Source organism: Diabrotica undecimpunctata, unplaced genomic scaffold (assembly GCF_040954645.1).
Source record: "Diabrotica undecimpunctata isolate CICGRU unplaced genomic scaffold, icDiaUnde3 ctg00001656.1, whole genome shotgun sequence".
NCBI classification, from domain to species: domain Eukaryota; kingdom Metazoa; phylum Arthropoda; class Insecta; order Coleoptera; family Chrysomelidae; genus Diabrotica; species Diabrotica undecimpunctata.
Window position 1 is genome coordinate 3343 of NW_027312585.1, and position 22351 is coordinate 25693.

Genomic DNA, 22351 nt, shown 5'->3' on the forward strand with positions numbered 1-22351 from the left:
TTCCTTTAATTGCCTGTATTTGTCTTCTTTATTAACCTGTCTGTTATTTTTAGATTAAGTCATTATTTTGTGCCTCAGACAAAAATTTGTTCTCAACTTTTTAAGTGCCATTCAATATATGTGGCCATACTTTTTTTTAGCTTATTTTTTACTCTTATAATATTCGACCTCATTTGATTTTCCCTATCTTCTTTCATACAATCATTATTACATACCATTCATTGTTAAAATATGCTTTTCCTGCAATATGCATTGTCCTTTTATCTCAGTTTACTTCTTTAATTAAATCAAATACTTCTTCACAGAATCTACGTCGATGCTGTTTTCAATCATATGTCTGGGACATCTGGTAGGGGTACCGCTGGACACTCAAGTGACATTGGTTCTTTATCCTACCCTGCAGTTCCATTTAAATCAAATGACTTTCATTCTCGTTGTCATGTAAATAATTATCAAGACGCGAAAAATATAAGAAATTGTTGGCTCAATGGATTACCAGATTTAGATCAGGTTTGTATAAGGTATTATAATAATTTATTATATTTTTATGTTTAAAAAATAAATAGCAAAATTAACAATAGATTTTTTATGATTGTTAAATCAAAAATTAAGTCTGTTAATTTGTAATCTCACATTAATCCTAACTTCCTAATTTTACCTATATAATTGTGATCGATTTCTATATTTTAATTTACTTATTAGTAGACTACGGAAAATATGCATATTGCATATTTTGCATATTGTGCATATTTTATGCAAATATTTCATATTTTGGCATATTTGTATAAAAGTTTGCATAAAGTGCATAAAAGTTCAGATTTTTATACTGTATTTGAAAATTTTTAAACATACCAATTTATTTCAATTCTTGTATAAAATTTTGTAGTTATTTTAATCAAGAAATGATCTAAGTACGTAATCTCTACAGGTACAAAACATTTACAATTTCAAAAAAGATCAATTTAAGTAGCCCTCAACATTCTTAGAAAGTCTAGGTCACTGAGCTACTAGGCACTCGCTAAGGGTTCGCTCATTTGCATTTTATGATCTAATCCCCAAATCTATCTACAATTTATTGTATCTTAACAGCAGGTAAACGGCTAATAGTTTTGTTCCTAATTTAGGGATTTTCCAAAATCTCCCAGTTTATTGAATTAGGTACCTAAAAATTTCTAATTTGATGCTCAGATTTGTAAATCATTTTTGTTTTGATATTCAAAGCGTAAACACTCGCGTAACAAAAAGGAAGATTGTGATTTTATAATGCCTAAAACAACCAGTGCTTCAACTTGGATTAAACCTTATAAAGAGCTGTCTATGGATATGGGAAAAATCTACTGTTCAGTCAGTGGCAAAATTGTAAGTATCTAATATTTTCTATTAAATATCTAATATTTCATACATACAGGGTGTTTCCAAATGACACTTACAACGTTTGACTGTAGATACTTCTAGAAAAATTGAACAAAACGATATAGTTAATGAGGGGTCAAACTTATTTACTTTTCGAGATACAGAGTGTTAAAATTAAAAAAAATTAAATTCTTTTAGTTAATAACAACAATAACTTTAAAACCAATAAACGTATTTACTTGAAATTTAGTACTCGTAGGTTGTTTTTAAATGAAAAATAGCTTCCTTTAGTGAGAAAAAATTGTCCATGGTACAATACAATGGTGTGTATTTAGAAAAATTTTTCACCTTTACTTTTTTTTATGAAGTCAGCTATTCTAAAACACAATTATTTTTATTGTAATTGAATTAACAAAAAAAAAACCTTGTTGAATTTTAAAATAAGTTATATGATGTACTAATGGTCAGTAACAAAAACTAATTTGTGGATTAATACTGCATTTAAAACACTTAGCGAGTGTTTTTTTTTCCAAACCAGTTATTTGATTAACCAAAAACACCTTGTATATTTTTATATTTTAAAGGTTGGGTTAAAATAAAGGTTTTTATTTTTATTTATAGATAGCATGTGAGAAGAAATTTCAGATAGACCAACATGTGAGAACTGCTTCACACATTGCAAAAAAAGGAAAAATAGGAGGAAAACATCAAACTTCAATGGCTAAATGTTTCCAATCTACTTCAAAAAAATTAGATGAGCAAGAAACTTTTAATGAAGACTTGTGTCGCGCATTAGTGTCTGCAAACATACCGCTTTCAAAATTAGCAAATGTAAATTTTAGTTCGTTTCTAAAAAAATATTGCAAACTTAATGTTCCAAGTGATCGGTCTCTAAGAAGAAATAATGTGAACGGGCTATACTCGTCGGTGTTAATTAATATTAAGGAAGAAATTGCAGATAATTATTTTTACATATCTGTAGACGAAACCACTGATTCCTCAGGAAAGTATATTGCTCATTTATTGATTGGTGTTCTTAAAGAAGATACCTTACCAAAATCTCATCTTATTTCATGCCAGCAACTTGAGAAAACAAATGCTTTAACAATTTCGCGTTTTATACAAGAAACATTAGCAACTTTTTTTCTTCCGACAACTATTCCTTCTAATAAATTACTGCTTATTTTATCGGATGCTGCTCCTTATATGGTGAAAGCAGGACAAAATTTAAAAATATTTTTCCCAGATTTAATACATGTTACTTGTGTAGCGCATGGATTAAACAGAGTTGCAGAGGAAATACGAAAAAAGTTTCCTCTTGTAAATACCATGATATCCAGTGTCAAAAAAGTATTTCTTAAATCTCCTATAAGAATTCAACTTTATAAAGAAATGCTACCTAATATTCCTCTTCCACCACAACCTATTTTAACGCGATGGGGAACATGGTTAGAAGCAGCTAATTTTTATGCAGATCATTTTGTTAAAATAAAGAACATAATTGATACGTTAACAGATGAAAGTTCCCAATCTCTTTTGGATTCTAAACAAACTTTTCAGAGTAACTTGCTTCAACAAGAACTTTCATTTATAAAATCAAATTTTAGTTTTGTTCAAAAAACAATTACTCAGTTAGAATCACCAAAACTGTCATTGTTCGAAAGTACAGCATTAATAAAAGAATTTGCGTCCTGTTGTCGGAACGTTAGAGGTAATATTGGAAAAGATATTTTAAAAAAATTTGAAGCTACTATGGAAAAAAATTAAGGTTACCATATTCTTTCTGAAGTAGTCAGTGTTCTAGCTAGAAATATTTCGGAAACAATTAATTTAGAACCAAATGTTTTGGTTAGTTTGAAAAATGCTCCCGTTACATCAGTTGATGTTGAACGAAGTTTTTCCATATATAAATATATGTACTCAGACAGAAGCCACAAGTTTTTGTTAGAAAATTTTGAACACCACTTGGTCATTTATTGTTACCATAATTCTAAATAAGTTTATTCATACTTAAAAATGATGTAGTTACTTAAAATAAATGTAAATCTTAATGAATAGTAGGAAATATTTAGTTATGTACACTTTTTTTTTTAAATAAAATTGTTACTATTTTACGATTTTTTTATTTATTTGTATGCATATTTTGTAAAATATTTGCATATTTTCGGGTAAACACGTGCATATTTATGCGCATATTTTCTACATTTTTATTTGCATATTTGCCGAAGTCTACTTATTAGATTAGTTTCCTTCCGGTAAAAACTAGATGAAAGTCAAAATATTGTGGTAATAATTTCATGGTGCGAATATTATTTATGTATATAAGCACCTCAGGCAAAAGGTTTAAATTTGCCTTTTTGATGAATTGTGGTTTTATATTGTGCGCTTATAAATTAGGGTTAAACTCTTTTGTGTTTGTAATTGAACAGAATATTTACCTCAGACAAGTACGTTTAATCATGTTTGAAGTTACGTTGGGTGTACTTATTTTGAGCTGCCAATTTACCATTTACCCCACTATCTTTGACTTCGAATTCTTTTACATCGTTGATCGAGAAGTTCGGACATAGGGCATTCGAATTTGTACAATAGGTAATTAGAACTTTCCGATCACTTTACCACTTTTATATTTACATAATTTCAAATAATACTTTATGGTTTTAGCCTGTAGTTATGTAATAATGATCGTGATTAGTTGTAGATTGTATTTTTTGATTTTGTTTAAGTTCCTTATTTTAAGAATACAATCCCTAAAGAGCGAAATCTGTCGAGATACACAACAGTATAATATGAATTATCTTTCAACTTACTGGCCAACGGATACAAACACAATACCTGATTTGTTAGACTTTGCCTTTACTAAGGTCATCTGATATATTTTGTGAAATAGAATTAAATCTCGATTTGTCGTCAGGTCTCAGCCACATTTTATTAACATTCAGTTTAGCGGTATTTTGAATAAAACTGTGCCCAAATTATGTACAAAGTACACCAACTGAAATGAATTTCAGAGAACAATAAACAGCAGCATTGATTAAACCGCAAATTAAAAGAAGCAGATGCTGTCAAAGCAGCAGTCAGTATATAACAACATTAATTTAAAAAGCAGCCTGTCAAGCTACTCCTGATGTTTTAAATGAACCAAAGACCAAAAATATACCACTATATATAAAAAACTTTTACAAGAAAAAAGAATAGCCAGTGCAAGATGCCCAATAACAAGAAACTAATTAGATTAGATAAAGCAGTATTACAGAGTTTAACTCACAAGCTTATCACAGCAGTGCAAATGTCCAGAAATCTAACATTTAATATATTCCAAATTTATCTCCAGATGACTTCTCAATCTGGAAAGTCAATAGAAGCTTTAAAAGAGCAGTAGTGACTGTCTTACCACTAAGAAAACCTGGCGATAGTTGGGCTTGGTCAGATGATGAAAAAAATAAAGGTCTTTTCTGAGTATCTAAGAAATATTTTTACTCTACTCCAACTCAAAGACAACATTATTGATGATAAAGTTAAATTCTATATCAATAGTCCTTGTCTGATGAAGTTGTACATAAAGGAATACTGCTACGAACCATGATTGATAATAGCATGCTACGCATGTATAACTACCAAATTCAATGTAAGTTTGCGCAAATTACCTTAATCGTTAAATCAGGAAAACCTTAAACAAAAGCATCATCATATCTACTAATAATCTTGCTACCCACAATCTCTGAACTGTTTGAAAAGATACTTTTAAAACGAATAAAAAAGCATTATCTAGTCAGCTAAAAGGTATAATGAAGCAGAAGGATTGATGACATAATAATAAGCTCCTTAAAGCAGCTTTAGTGGTAAAACTCTAGAAAGGTATTTTTATATTATATGATCAAACAGAAGTGACTAATATAAAATTTATCGCAAAATGCTAGTATTCGCCACAAAAACGGTACTTCTTTCCCTTCTTCCTCTTTATAAGCAATTCTGCTTGTTCATTGGCGAATTAATACTTCTATGGACAGTTGTCACTCGATCTTTTGTTCGGTCGTCCGATACTTTTTCTGCCGATTGGTGACTTATTTCTTGCTATTTTGACGACACGAGTCTCCTTCATGCTGCTTATGTGGTTATTCCATTCTTTTTTTCTATTTTGTGTCCGTTCAGTTATACACTGTACGATACATTTTCTTCTAATGCCTTCACTTCTCTTTCGATTTCTCAGAGTATTTCCTGTACTTCTTCGCAGTACTCTCATCCCTGTAGTTTCCAGTAGTCTTTACATTGTGTGTCGGGTCTTGCTTCTAAGGCATGTCATTATTGGTCTTACACTGGCTTTATAAACTCTTTACTTCATCTCACCTCCATACTTCATTAAGGCATCCTGCCAGTCTATTTGCTTTTTGTACTTGATCTCTCACTTCTTTGTCCAGGTCTCTATAGATAGACAGTCTGATTCCCAGGTATTTTATTACCATTATTTTCTCAATACTGATGCCATCAATTTCTATTTTACATCTGGTTGGTCCTTTGCTGACTACTATTGTTTTAGTTTTCTGAGATGAGATTGTGATATTAAATCCTTTTGTTCTTATGTTAAATCTGTGGACCAGTCTTTGCAGACTATCTTCATCTTGGGCTATCAATATTGCGTCGTCTGCATAACAAAGTATTTTTATTTTTTGTTTCCCATTCTGTAGCATCTTTCTTTGTTAACGCTTTTGATGATTTCATCCATGATCAAATTGAAGAGCACGAGGCTCAATGGATCCCCTTGTCTTATTCCTCTGCCTATTTCTATAGGTTCTGTAAGTTGTACATCTATTCTGACTTTCATTTTGTTGTTTTGGTAGATGTTTTCGAAGGTTTTTTTAATACTTAGGGAAACTTCTCTATTATATAGAAGATGAATTACATCTTTGAGTTTTAGTCTGCCAAACGCTTTCTTTAGGTCAATCATACACAGAAATGCTGTCTATTATAGTCTAGTAATTTCTCAGTAATTTACTTTATAACGAATATTGCATCTGTACATGATCTTTTACTACGAAAAACCTGTTGCTCATCTGCTAAATTATCCTCTGATTTATTAGCACTTATAAAATTTTAGTTGTATGTTTTAGCGTAGTATTTAACAAGTTTATACCTCTGTAGTTTTCTTGCTGTTTTTTATCTCAGTACAATTAGTTCGCTCGTCCCCCATTCTTCCCGTATTTTATTGTGTGTTATAATTTTACTAATTAATGTTGTTAATTGTTCTGTCATTGCTGCTCCACAACATTTTAGTAATTCAATTGGTATACTGTCTTCACCTGCTGCTTTTCTGTTCTTCAGGTTTTCAAGTATTTTCCGAACTTTCTGTACATTTATATGAAGTTCTTCATTTGTGACAATTTCTGGTGTTTCCGGTTCTAGCGTCGTTTGTTCTTCTTCTCCTGCACAGAGCTTTTTTAGGTAGTCAACTACTAGATAGTCAATTGACTACCTAAAAAAACGTTATTTAAAGGAGTAATTGCTTAACGTTTCCAGCCATCGCAAGAACAAAACTAATATATCTGAAAACGCGGCGTCTGGTTATTTAATATACCCTTTAGCCAGACAATTTAAAACTAAATGATCATATGTACATTTCTAATGGGTTTTTTGGGAAGAAGAATGCATTTGTGTTTATAATGCGTAATTGGTTTCATGATTCAACCAGAACTAAAATATCTAGGACTTCACTTAGACGAAAGGCTTATTCCGAGAGCACACGACAAGGCGAAAAAACGTCAACTAGTCCTAAAAACTAGACAAGTGAATTGGTTTATCGGAAGATAGTCACAATTATTAATTACTAACAAATCAACTGTTAGGCAATTTTGAAGCTAATTTGGATATATGCTGTTGAACTGGACGCACCATGAGAAACTCTCATGTCACCATGCTAAATGCATCCTGTTTCATCTCCAATTTAACAATACATAAAGGTTTAACCATCCCATTTATTAATGATGAAAAAGAGCAAAAAACTACAAAAGTAGGATGTTACACCATGAAAACCAATTAGTAAGTGAACTCTTCAAGCATCAGAGAGAGGAAAGAAGAAATTAAGAAAAACTGGTCAGAAGATCTCACTACACAGCGCGTCACGAAAAAGAGGCCACCTAGAATTTTGTAACAATTTTCAATAAATTTAACTTTCTTTTAAAACTATAGCTGAGAGATTTGTTAGATTTGTTCATATTGTTACTTTGATTAATATTGGAATGAGTCAAACAGAAGTGGCCAGACAGCTTGGAGTAAGTCGTTGTATGGTCCAAAAAATTTACCAACGATTCGTAGAGACTGGATCTCACGAACGACGATCAGGATCAGGCCCGAAAAGAATCAAGACGGCCAGAGAAAACCGTTCTTTACAACGCACTTCTTTGCAAAATCTGTTCTTTACGGCTAGATCAATCCAAAACCGTTTTCAAAGTGGTCACGGGAGGACTTTAAGCACTTCTACCGCGAGAAGAAGGTTGAGGGAATTTGGTCTAAGGGCTCGCTGTCCAGCAACAGGACCTTTGTTAACAGCAGCATCAGCAGTTTACTAGAGACCACGAGCATTTGCCGATAGAAGATTGAAAAAATGAGGTTTAATCTTTGTATGTAGGTATATTTTATATATACCTACATACAAAGATTAAACCTCTTTTTGTGATACATGGTATACAGCCAGCTGCAGGAATTTATTATTTTGTGGATATTAAAAAAATGTTTTGTTTAGTGATGAGTCCAGGATGGTTTTTTATGGGTCAGATGGTCGCACCAAAATATACAGAAGAGATGGGGAACGATATGCTGCTTGTGTTCGACGAGTACGTGTTGCTTTCGGAGGAGGTTCGGTAATGTTTTGGGCAAGCATTTCATTCGAGGGCCGTACTGATCTCGTATTTATTGATAAAGGTGCGTTGAATGCACACCGATACATTACCGAAATTTAATGAGCATGTAATGCCTTTTGCTGGGTTTGTCGGCGAAAACTTTATTTTTATGCAAGACAACGCGGGGCCACACGTAGGTAGGATGGTAACGCAATATCTGGAAACTGTCGGTGTGTCAAAAATGAACTTAAAATGCCAGCTTAAAGTCCAGATTTGAACCCGATTAAACATGTTTGGGACCAACTCAAACGAAAGGTAAGAAACAGAATACCTGCTCCAATAAATCGTGATCAGCTTCGGTTGGCGCTCATGGAAGAATGGGAAGCTTTTCCTCAAAACGACATCCAGAATTTGGCCAATTTGGCAATCAATTCAATGCCAAATCGAATGAAGAGTGTAATTCACAATAGAGGTGGTAATACAAAGTATTAATAATCACGACTTAATTGTAATTTTATAAAGAAAACAGAAAAAATGTACAATGTTAATTTTTTTTTTATTTTTTAATAAAATCATTATTTTGGAAGAAGTTATTTTTTGACATTTGTTATTTAAAAAATGATTGAATACTGCTTTAGAACATATTCTTAAACATTACACAAACATCTAATGACAATCACTTTGTGGTATGATTCGTAAAAATTAAAAAATGGCAAAAATTTTAGGTGGCCTCTTTTTCGTGACGCGCAGTGTAGATATTTACTGGTGGACTACAACTGGAGAGCTTACCCCACGAGACAACAACTTTTAACATATTTACTTTATCTTTTAGAGAGTAGATTGTAAATTTGCATTCAATAAAAAAAATTAAGGATTACTTAGGCTCCTCCAATTTCCTAAATATTTTATTCATTTAAATTCTGTACATTACATTTTTACCACAATATTTTAAGTGAAATCCTGTTTTACACTGTTCTGATTACAGAGTCACGATTCTGTCCATAAAAAAATTGTTGAGTACTTAAACCATTTGGTAGATCTGGGCGTAGCAGGATTTAGAGTGGATGCTGCCAAGCATATGTGGCCCGCCGATTTGAAAGCTATTTATAGCAGCGTTAAGGATTTGACAGGACATGGTTTAAGCGGAAGACCTTTCTTCTACCAAGAGGTTATAGATTTAGGTATGATAAAAAGCAATTGTAATTTACAAGTTTGTTTAAATTATTTGTTTATTACAACTAAAAAATAATTAATTTCAATTAATTATACATTATTTTTTTTCGGAAGGGTTTTAAGTACACTGTATATTTTATATACTCATCATTACAAAACATTAGTAGTTATTGAATTGCTAAATGAATAAGTGAACAATCTATCCGTTCAATACTATACTACTAACATATTCAATAATATTAAAGAAATTACACAAAAAAAACTATTCTATTCTTCTGTTAGGTTTTTTACAGTTTCAAATTTAGTTGTTATTTCAGTAAAAAGGTTTTTAATAAGCCTTGAGAGCTTAAGTCCTGTTATTAACCCTAGAATTCGAATCATCGTAATTTTTACGACGCCAATGTCGTTGTTCTAAAAGATTGTGGAAGGAGTACACCAGTAACTCTCATGGTACAATTTGTACCATGAGTAAATCGCGCCCGCTCATTTATTCTTACATTAGTTAGTGTATATCGAAACGTTTTACAAGTACAGTTACGCCTACGTTATTAGTGAAGTGCTTGCAAATGAGTACAGCTTCGTTAATATTATCAGGTACAAGAAAAAACGATATTATCAGTTTTGCTTTTTTTCGTGTAAAATATAAATACGAAAAATAGAGACATGCACAGACCTGCCTGAGAGAACTTTGGCCAGATGAATCGGATAAAAATTCTGATAAATCAGAAAGTGGATCTAAAATAGAAGATGCTGTTTTAGAAGCATTTAGTCCATCTGAATCAGAGTTCGAACCATCAAGCGAAAATGACTCAGATTCCGACCATGACTTGCCATCGAGTAGTAAAAAAAGAAAAAGAAGTTCTAAAAACAGTAATAAGTTGGAAACATAGTTTACTTCAGTGTTTTCATGAAAAAAAAAAGTAATGGCTCTAAAATCGACAAGGGAAAGAAATTTCCTGCTCAGCAAACTCCATCAAATGAAGAAGACTATCCAGAAATTGCAGCTAAAGAAAAGCAAACTCGGTTGCCGTCGAGTCTTAAAGGTAAAAATTGACACAGGTCCTCTCAACCAAAGGCCGCTACTAAAACTCCAAAACGTAACGTTTTGTTTAAGGCACCTCTGATAAAACCAAGGAAGCACAAACTCCCTTAGATCCTTTTCATTGTTTTATGAGTTCAGAGTCTCTGGCAAAAAATGTAGGATATAAAAAATGCTAAAATTTCTGTTGGGGCACAAAAATATAAAGTCGAAAAACTTACAAACTCAAAAGTGAATATTGACGAATTGCATGCACTCCTAGTTTTTGCTGCTGCCCAAAAAGACAATCATTTAGCGATAAGACAAAATTTTTGATGACAAAATTTCTGGTGCGATATATAAAGCAACTATGGGCCGGGAAAGATTTGAATTTCTTATGGAATATTAACGTTTTGATGATAAAATGTCTAGACCAGACAGAAAAGAAACAGACCTATTAGCAGCCATTTGTGAAATATGGGATGATCTTATACAGAACTGCAAAACGTCCTATAAGCCCGGACCAGACCTAACAATCAATGAGCAGTTACTGACTTTTAGGGGAAGATGTACTTTCCGGATGTATTTCCCAAACAAGCCAGCCATATATGGACTGAAAATAGTAATGCTGTGTGACGTACTGTAGTAGGAAAGGGAATTAAAATCAATGGACTGCCTCTAGGAGAATATTATGTCAAACAATTAACTTAGGGTGTAACCGTAACATAACCATGGATAATTGGTTTACGTTAGTACCGCTAGAATCAGATATCTTAAAATATCCTTACAATTTAACTATAGTTGGTACTCTACGACAAAATAAAAGAGAAATACCTCCCGAGATAATAAATCTCAAAAAATCGTAAAATTGGTCATTGGTAAAAACAATGCTATCCTATAAGACAAAAGTAAAATAAGTGTGGTTTTTCTGTCGACAATCCACAACGGTCCAGTAGAATGTGATCCAACTGGAGAGGCAGATATTATTAAATTGTATAATACAACTAAGTACGGAGTAGATACATTTGACCAAATGTGCGGAAACACGAACATCCCTAGAAAAACAAGAAGATGGCCGCTTTGCCTGTTCTATGGTATGATAAACATAGCTTACCTAAACTCTAGGATAATTTATAATCATAACCAACAACGAAACCACAAAAAAAGCATCACCAGAAAAAAATTATGGTCATTTTATCTGAACAACTGACAAAACCTTGGCTACAGCATCGAGTAAATTGGCCAACTTTGGACCGTTCGGTAAAGTTGCTTATTGAAAATATTTTAAATCTGGAGCCGCAGCAAGAACGAATATGCTGTATTGTGTCAAAACGTGTCAATTTTGCGCCCTTTGTTGTCAGCAGTGTAGTTCTAAAATGTAGAATTTATTGTAATTGTGTATTGTAGAACATGTAATTGTTTTTTGTAATTTTAAGGTTTTAGAAACATCTCTTTGTTTAAAATAATTTGTAAAATTAAGATAAATAAAATACTTTTTTAGTGACCACATTTTTTTTCTCAGCGTAGTAAATTTTACGATGGTTAGTGTAAATAAAGGTAAAAATAAGGTTAGTATTTTAGGGTTAAAATAAAAAAAAAATTTAAAATTTCAATTCTTTTAATCAACTCAAGGTTTTATCAAAAGAGGAAACTGTGAATCAAAATTAGATGTAGAATAAATATTTGTAAACAAGACAACTAAAACACGCATAAAAACATTTAAAAAAGTTAAACAAACCGTGAATAAACCGTGTATAGTGAAAAACTTAAAATGTTTCCAACGCGCTATCTCAGAGTGTAAAAAAAAATTTTTTTGTGTACTGTAAAATATAATAATCTTATAATACCTACCACTTTAATATTTGGAAAAAATGCATTTTTAATTGTAGGAGGAGAGGCGGTAAAGAAAACTGAATACAATAGCTTTGGAGCGGTGCTTGAATTCAAATACGGTGCCGAATTGGGTAACGCCTTTCAAGGCCGCAATGATCTCCACTGGCTAGTCAACTGGGGTCCAGAATGGGGTTTATTAGAAGGGACTGATGCAGTTGCATTTATTGATAACCATGACAATCAAAGGGGCAGATCGCCTGCTATTCTTACGTACAAGAACCCAAAGCCTTATAAAATGGCCATAGCTTTCATGTTGGCCCATCCATATGGTACTACGAGAATAATATCAAGCTTTGCTTTTGATAACTTCGATCAAGGTAATACAAATTGTATATTTTGGTCATTTAGTGTATAGCAAGTAGTTTTGTCTCCATTTTGTTTCCTTGTTCTAAATTATGTAATTGATGTCATGTGTGATAAATGTAGGTACTGGTGTGTTTAGTGAATTGGTAATTTTCTCCGTTCCTAATTTATTAGCTTTTTCATGCTTCAGCTATCTAAGATGAGATATCGTGACTTCTGTTATATTATTAGAATTTAATCATAGATACAAAGGATTTCCACAGTCATATCGATTTATTTTATGTCTCAACAATCTGTGAGGTCTTCCTCTCTTTTTTATTTACTATCTAACTTAAGTGAAATTTCATTTATCCAGCGTGTTCAGTCCATTTTGTTTATTGAGGACTTTTTTGGACGTTCTTCGACGAGCGTAAAAGGGCGATCTTGTTTGTCCGATTTGTAGTCTTCTAATTATGCTTGTAACCTCGGAAACCTTTTTTGGATGGTGCTAGAAAGGTCACCAATGGAGACACTGCGGACGGCAGCTAGATGGTTGGTGGAGAGCGAGTCGTGGGTTCGAAACTAGCTTTTGGAACCAGGAATGGGTCCAACGGACGAAATAAGTAAAGATACGATAGGAGATATTGGAAAAGATACAGAAATGAACAAAAAGATAGATGGGTAAAATTACCAAAGATAAGATAAGATAGGGAACAGGGCGCCACTTAATTTTTTGGGGTTTAAGGAGAAAAATAAGAAACCTTAGATCAGAAAAGAGATAAGGAAAGATGTTTAGGTTCTGAGACCAAACCCAAGAAAAGATATCACAGTTAATTATTGAATAAATTTGGTCAACACTCTACATAAACAAAAAATAAATATATAAGGTATTACACTTACTTACCTACGAAACTTAATAAGCCTGATCTTTCTACTAGTCAAAGGTATAGTTATATTTAAAGGTAAAAAGCAAATATATCAGAGAACTTTGTTAGGAGTCGACAAATAAAATACATACATAAAACAATAACAATATATTAAACAACAACAAAATTACGACGCTGCTGAATGCAACCCAAGTAATAAAAATACACCAACAACTATAAAATGGTGGTAGGTATACATAAAAAAAATAGCAGAAAGATAATTAAAAAATACTCTTACAAAGATATAAGTATAACACAAGCATGCACAAATAAAGTTTTGGCGAATCTCGAGATATTATAGCAAATAAAATTGAATACAAATTATAACAAACACAAAAGATAACAAAAATTAATAAAATTTAAATTTACAAAAATACAAAAAAGTTTACTGACGTGAAAACATAAAAATTTAACCAAACCGCACTTGGTTAAGTCGATTATTTGGTTCGTAACAAAAAAAATATAGAATGTTCTTTAATTGACTGCAAAATTCAGTAGCTACTCTCAATTACATTTGAAGACATGTATGATCGTTCGATACGTCCAGATAATGGGAGATGATATGATGCTATACCATGTTACTTGCCCAGATAGGTGGAGATATTAAAATTATGTCAACTTACAATGATTCCTGGCGACTGCTGCTTTAAGTCACTGAAGTTAATACTGTACTGGTATTAAACACTGAATTTATGACTATATTTAATCTAATATAGTATAGGATGAAGAAACTAAAAATAACAAGTGTATACACACTTATAAAGAAAATGCACAGAGACGGTAAGGTAGCAGATACGATAATGTGAACTAAGTGTCTTAACTCGACGGATGCCCACCGATAAGTTGTTTTCTCTACGAGTGCCCACCGAGAAGTAACTTGCTTCCTCTAAAATTTTTACCAAATTACCTAAGAAAAAGAAGGGATATCTCCCCTCAAAAATCATAGGCCAGTTGTATGTATTTCTGAGAAGATAAGGTTATAACGGCTATCGGAAAGTTCGAGGTAATTTGGCACGTGATAAAATATGAAATCCCGAGAATGGGTCTTTACAGAAAAATTACTATACGGGCCTTCGGAATATTTACAAATCTATTATAAAAGACCCGGATTAAGACGGAAAGGATTAAAAACCTTTCGGACGCAAGGAAATTCCGGGCATTCAATAAAATTTTGAAGACGGTAAACCGAACATAAGCGTATCATCACGGGGGTAAAAGGAATAAAAATAATTAATATTTTAATTATATAAAAAAATGTTACATGCTCACTTTGAAACGAGTTAGCTTTATTAGGAATGATCGGTCAAAAATAGATTGGATTTTGTGCAAAGCTGTATTACTGCCATACCAATTAACTTGCTAGTATTTTTAAATTAGGTCTTTAACCATAGCTGAAACATATTAGCGAAGTTAGATTATTGTCAAAGAAAAAATTGCGGGGGAGGTTTCTTTAGCATGTTGGGCGTCTAGTTCGTGTCCATTAAGACCAATGTGAGATGTGAGCTAAATGAGTATAACGTTTGTATCTCGAGTATGAAGGAATTGGTATAGGTCTTGTATGATTTGTACTAGTTGGTGAAGAATGCTATGTGATAATTTCAACCGAGAAGCACTTCTAAAATCTTTTGTAGAAGTAACTGCACATTCTACATCATATAAAGGACTATATTATATGTTAATTTGTGTAATGTGTTTAGGATTAAACGTGATGAAAAGGTATCATGTTTGCTACAAACAGTAAATGTTGAAACAGTATTAAATGATGAAAGGTATATAGTCTAGGGAAAGAAGAGCAGCGATGGACTAGTTAAAGTAACAGAGAGATCTATGCTAGTTATTAAAGGAGAAATATGTCGAGGGAATGGTTTTATGGGTAACGATGAGATATTGTGGACAGAAGCGACAGTTACAAAAGATAGTCAGATGGTGAACTAGGGTGGAAGGTTTGCATGATGTAAAAGTGGCATATGATAGTAGAATATTGGAATGAAATGCACAAAAGAAGAGAAAAAGAGCAGTATTATAAATTGGAATAAGTAGGTTTAGATCAGATTTAGATGTGGTCATATTAATAAAGCTAGCATAATCCAATTTGGATCGAATATGAGTTATATAAAGTTTCAAAAGGACTTTATTAGTACCTCAGCGAAAATGTAAGAGTACTTTTATTAGTATGGGTTGTTTCCGGCTTAGTCGTGGATCAAACATTATTTTTAGAATGTTTGACAACAAATACTGGAAAGTAGTTTCGAGTGATTAGTAGTTCAGGAAAAGAGAGTTTACTGGATATTATAATTTTATATTTGGTTGACAATACGGATTATCCTAGTTTTTTTATATTGCTTTCAAGGGGTTTTGCAGGGATTTTTTAGGAATAAGGGAGTTAATATGTATATATCCTTTGTAGCTAGAATTAGAAGTATGGGACTTACAATGAGGAACTTCATCACTCTAAAAATAAGATATGCAAAGTTTACATTTGGATCAGATTCTAAATCGTCTAAAAACTGTTTTATGAAACAATATATGTTATTCCGAGCGCATCACTTACGTTGAAAGCCAGATTGGTAACTTGGAATTATTTAATTTTTTTCCAAAAATCGTTTCCAGAAAAGTCTTTAGTCAGCAAAATAGGATGATAAAACTTTTATAGGTGGCTGATCATTCTTCTTAATTGGAAAAAACAATAAATTTACGTCATTTATGCGGAAATTGTCGTAAACTTCAGAAAATATTGTAAAAATTTAGTAGTTCCTAAAGAGACATATTAGAGATTTTTTTAAATTATGTATGGGGGTATTATTAGGACCTGCAGCAATGCTTTTACAAGCGGATAAGGCAGATTTTAGGATAATATCCTAAAGGTCAACTGAAATATCTCCCTATCACACGTTTTGCGTATCTTGTATTTTATTTCAAACTAGACTGCAACGTATGATGGGATTTTTAGTTTATTATAATTTAGATTTGTAACGTTACATGTTTGTTTTTTTTTCTTTAAATAATTATTTTCTTTCATTCCTTAAATTTTATTCATTAATAACTAGTCTCTTTCATTTTACTATTTTTATTCTAATAATAGCTGGCGCTCAACTCTTCGATCAAGTAATTAAATAGGTATGATTTAAATATATTTTATTCAAAATTAATTAATTATAAATTTTAAGACAATATTAAATAGAAAATAGCAAATTGGCAAGGATTTAATAAATATATTATTATATATTATATATATTATATATATTATATATTATTAAACAAATTAGCTAAATTATATTAAAGATTATAAATGCATATGGGGAATAATACATTTAAGGATAAAACGTGTTGTGTAGCTTTATGTTAAGTCAAATAAGAAATCACAAAATTACAGATATAAAAAAAACTAGAAATATGAAATGTACTCACCCCAGACAAGACTTAACAATATAAATGAATTTATGACAAATATTGTTTGTCTTCAAGTTGTTAAACAGGATTTGGGAATGTAGTTGTTGGTACCAAATGTAGCTGAATTTAAATACTTGCATGTAGGTATCTTCAGGTGGTCATTGAGTTTTAAATAGCAGCTGCAGTTGTTGTTGAATGGTCGACCATGTGGTGTGGAAAGTCTTTAACGAGGCTCAGGAAGTTCCACTCATGTGGTTTCGATATATTCTACCAAAATGTAGACAAGAAAAATTAATAAGATCAAAAAATTAAAATAATAAACCTTGTGTTAGCTACTGACCTACAAGAAATGCAAACCATGCTTTTAGAACTACATACCGAATCTTCTAAAATAGGACTGAAAATGAATTTAAACAAAACAAAAGTCATGCACTCCGAAGACACCGTGACAATAATAAACGATAAAGTTATAGAAAAAGTTGAAGAATATATAAACTTAGGACAAAAAATAATACTAAATAGGGAAATTCAAACTGAAGAAATAAAAAGAAGAAGAAAGTTAGCTTGGGCAGCATTCGGTAAACTGAACTATATACTCAGAAATCAACAAATTCAATTAAATCTTAGATCTAAAGTTTTTGATGCATGCATTATTCCGATATTAACTTATGCGGCACAAACATGGACAATCACAAAAAAGAATATGAATATACTTAGAGTCACTCAACACGCGATGGAAAGAGCAATGCTAGGTATATCACTTAAGGACAAGAAAACAAACACATGGATAAGACAGAAAACCAAAGTCACCGATGTGGTGCAAAAATCATTAAGTTGAAATGGGAATACGCTGGACATGTAGCTAGGAGCGATCTAAACAAATGGCACAGATCAATTTTAACCTGGAGACCATACCAATACAAAAGACCCAGAGGCAGACCTCCTATGAGATGGACAGATGATCTGAAAAGGACTGCCGGGAAAAATTGGCTACAAGTAGCGTACAATAAAAAACAATGGAAAGGAAGACTTGAAGAGGCTTATGTTCAGATGTGGACGTGAATGGCTAGACGAAGAAGAAGAAGAAGAAGTGTTAGTAACATCATAACTTTTTTAATACTTCCTTGCCATATGAAGATTACAAATAATTACAAATTTTAAGACAATATTAAATAGAAAGTAGCAAATTGGCAAGGATTAAATAAATGTAATAATTAGCTAAATTATATTAAAGATTATAACTGAATATGGGAATAAAACATAGAAGAATAAAACGTGGCGTGTAGCTTTAGATTAAGTCAAATAAGAAATTAAAAAGACACTGAATATTGGTTAAATATTAAATATAAACTTACCCCAGAGAAGTTTTAACGATGTAAATGAATTTTCAATAGAAGCATGATGCACAATTCTAGATGAAGGATATTTATTAAAAATATTTTCTTTTCTGTTTTAAAGTACAGCTGTCATGACAGAAGTCATAAAGTAGTCAACTGACAGAGTTTGTCGACTGAAGTAGGATTAGAAATTTTGTTTCAGACCCTATTATGTAAAACATAATAGGGCCTGAATAAGGGATTAGAATATTAAGTGAAAATTAAAATTGGAATTTAGATTATGACAGAATAATTAGTAAATAGAAAGTTGATCGACGAGTTGAGCGCCAGTTATTTTTAGAATAAAAATAGTAAAATGGAAGAGACAAGTTAGTAAATGAATAAAATTTAAACAGATGGAAATAAAATAATTATTTAAAGAAAATTACAAACATGTGACATTTATAACGTTACATACTTTTTGGTTAAGATCGACGAAAGGGATTGTGTTTTGGTCTGAAAATTTGGGTTAGGTTAGGTTAGGTAAAATTATTATTAAATTTCGTGAAAGTCTTTTTAACCTTTTAATTCGAATATTTACCAAAGGAGCATTTCAATTTATCAGTCGATATGAATATAAGGAATATTTTTATGGATGATGACGACAAAGGTTTGTAATGAATAGTTATCGTTTTCTGGTATTATATAAGTAAACTTTCGTAAGACCATTAACTGAGAATATCCGTTCTCATGTGTGCCGCATCTGACATGAGTAATAGACGTGACGGTATTTAATCCAAGATCAGAGAAAGCTTTTTAGTTCAAGGAATGAGGGACACAGGGACTGATATTCGATACTAAAATTCTTTTAGATATTTCATGTAACCTCCTGATTAAGATATAATGTTAAGGTTTTCAGATCGCACAAGTGCTTCTAATATGACTTAACGACCACTGATGTAGCCAAAACTGACAGTTGACCCTCCGAAGAAAGGTGGCGGCTTAGCTAAATTAGAAGTTAAAAAATTTATGATGTTAGTGCCGAGAATAGAAGCTGGGGCCTCCAGCTTGTTAAGCCAGTAGCATGGCTTGTATGCATCTCTTGCATGTACCAAGACAGGTACATGCAAGAGACGGGTCAGCTTTGTGAGAGTACCTGCAGTATAGGATCTATGCCGAATGCTTCTGATAGATGATGAGTTATGTGGTTGGTTAAGGTTAAGATGTATACTGGGGTCGGTTGATTGTGATAGAGTCAATAGTGTGAGTTGTTGCGAATATGGTTACCAAAATTACAAACGTTGAGGATTTAGAAATATATTTAGTATACAGCAAATATACTAATATTCACTCGAAACGGGTTACTTAGTTGTGGACTATTAACATTTCTTGTCACAAATTATAATTAAATAGCAGAAATGACAGTTAAGATTTGATTTCACGTATATTGCCTCTGTATATTCGCTTATTCGTATTTTATCCTACGCAGATTCATCAAAGCAACTGGTACAGAAGCTCTAAAAGTGAAATCAAATCTTTTACGTCAAAAGAAGCAATAATAAAATATCTTCAATATGGACGCTATAGCGACGTCTGAGAATAAAACACCAAAGTAGAAATGAGAATATTTCTTGGTTGACGGAACCAAACTTCAGATTTTTTCCTTTAATCTGTGCCTTCTATAATTAAATACTTTAAGATAGCTCAATGCCCAGTCACATCATCAACCCGTTCAACTCAATTCAGTAATCAATACTCTTGTTTCAAGTTCCATTAAACTTCCACAATAATCACAAATCATCCGAAATCAATTAAATAAGTTAAATACTGTTATAAAACGGCTACCACAAAACTCAATTCAATAGGAGCATCCAAAAACATCTAAACCCCATTCGATCCAAAAAAGAAACCTTGCCACCTGATCAACCTAAAATCTTTCTACCTATTATCAAAGGTATCACTGACAGGATTAGTAGAACTCTTAATCCTCTGAACATCAAAACTATCTTCACTACTCACTCAAAGTCCCGTCAGATCCATAAAAGACCAAATCCCCAATGAAGACCATGGTGTCTACAAGATACCTTGTTCCAGTTGCCCAAATACATATATAGGACAGACAAACCGACAAATCCATAACCGTATTTACGAACATTCTATATCTGTAAAAGATTTTAATACTAGTTCAGCCCTAGCCCAACATCATACTCATACAGGCCACAAAGTAGATTTCGAAAAAGCAAAAATCATCACTTCCATCTGCTCCTTATAATTAAGACTTATTCGAAATTGAAACACGGCCTAACAGCTTAAACACGCGCGATGACGCTAAAAGACGCGGCCCCCGCCCCAACCCATCCCGCTCAGACCGTTCCTGCGCATACTAAGAGTATAAAAGCAGCTACACAGGGTAAAACCTTTTCCTTGAAGAAGCACAAGACTTAAACAAGGTAAAGACGGTATTGAGTAAAACCGGTCGTCACTCTACACTGAGGAGTAGGCAGATTGAGACCTCAATGCCCTTTGACGATTCTTGTATTTCTAAAGAACGTCACCAGTAAGGGAAGTAGGCAAATTAAAATCCCAAACTTGAACAGAAACATATCCCTCTTGATAATGGTGCTGAAACGTCGAGTTTTAAATTCTTAACGCGGTTTTTCCCGAGAACTTAAGAACTTAGTACTAATAGATCTACACCTAATCATTTTAAATTCTGCTAAAACTATGATATACTTTGGTTCTGTTTATTTGCGTTTTGTTTAAATTCCTAACAGTCCCGTATAATATACGCGCTATCTCAGAGTAGTTAAAAAATATCTACAAATGGTTTAAAAGAAAAGAAGAATAACTGCAACAGTCTATTGAAGATAAAAGGACTGCATCTCTTCATTAAATAAGTGAGAATAAATATGAACTTCACACAGATGTAGTCCTATCTATCATATAAATGAAACTTATTTTAATAGTCTCTACTACAATACTGATACTTTGTAATATTTATGTGTATTTAAACCTTAGGTCCACCTGTCCAACAACCTGGTTTCAACTCTGATGACACGTGCACAAATGGATGGGTCTGCGAACACAGATGGCGTCAAATCTATAATATGGTTGGCTTTAGAAACGCTGTTGCTGGCACAGGTATCAATAACTGGTGGAGTGACGGTCACCAACAAATTGCTTTTGGAAGAGGAAATAAAGGTTTCATCGCTTTTACTTTACATGGAGACATCGATCATAACCTTCAAACTTCTTTGCCGGCTGGAACTTATTGCGATGTTATCTCGGGTAGTTTGAAAAATGGTTCTTGTACAGGAAAAACCGTGAATGTTAATGGACGTGGCAAGGCCGCTATTTCTTTGTATATTACTGAATATGATGGTGTTGTGGCTATCCACGTCAATGAAAAATTGTAAAGTGACATTTTTCTAGAACATACTTATTAGCAATACAATATCTTAAGTTTATTGTATAAGTTGTATTCATTCGGTCTAAATAATTATATTAGAATTTTCCTACGTTTCTTATACCTTTTTAATACATTTCCTTGGTTAAAAGATATATCGTATGTGTCACACACACACGCAGTGATCAACCCTGCCCCTAGGAACATGTGTATACCAATCTAAGAATTGGATCCACATGTCCGAAGATCAAACCGGTCTCACTTAGCTAGTCGAAGTGGTACCTATCTGACCCCCAGGTTTTTCCTCCACCCCTCCTCATCGTGTGACTTACGTGAGGAGGCTTATGATCTGAGTGATTGAAAGTTACTTAAGGTGTCCTGGGTAATGGAACTCCCTCTGTTTTTAATTACTGTGGTTATGCCACCTAACTGTAGGGGTAGCCACATCTAGGCTTTTCTCCCTATTTACATTACTGACTCTATTGAAGTTACTCTATCATGACTTCGGGACTTGAGTCCTTAAAACAAAAGAAAAAGCGTGTGTTCCGACCATAGAGCCCCCAGCCGTGGCTGACGACTCTATGTTCGGAAAAGAGTGTGGTGCTCGGTCATTCGGCCGCCGATTTGGCAAAATAAATTTTGTTCTCCTCGCCGGCCGAGCATCCGAGTGGGGGTCCGGCCACGAGGAGCCCTTGTATGCCGCACAAGACCTCAGTGCTCGGATTTCGCGAGAATATCAGTATTCATCTGATCCGCCTTAG

General features: G+C 32.8%; 1 protein-coding gene across 1 annotated transcript; it reads left to right on the forward strand.

Annotated features, from left to right (window-relative positions):
- Window positions 1-308: 308 nt before the first annotated feature.
- LOC140431665 (alpha-amylase-like) lies at window positions 309-21729 on the forward strand. The gene is made up of 4 exons (XM_072519554.1): window positions 309-510; window positions 9172-9367; window positions 12267-12587; window positions 21203-21729. Exons 1-4 carry the CDS (start codon window positions 334-336, stop codon window positions 21598-21600), a joined length of 1092 nt encoding a protein of 363 aa, XP_072375655.1. The 5' UTR covers window positions 309-333; the 3' UTR covers window positions 21601-21729.
- Window positions 21730-22351: the final 622 nt, after the last annotated feature.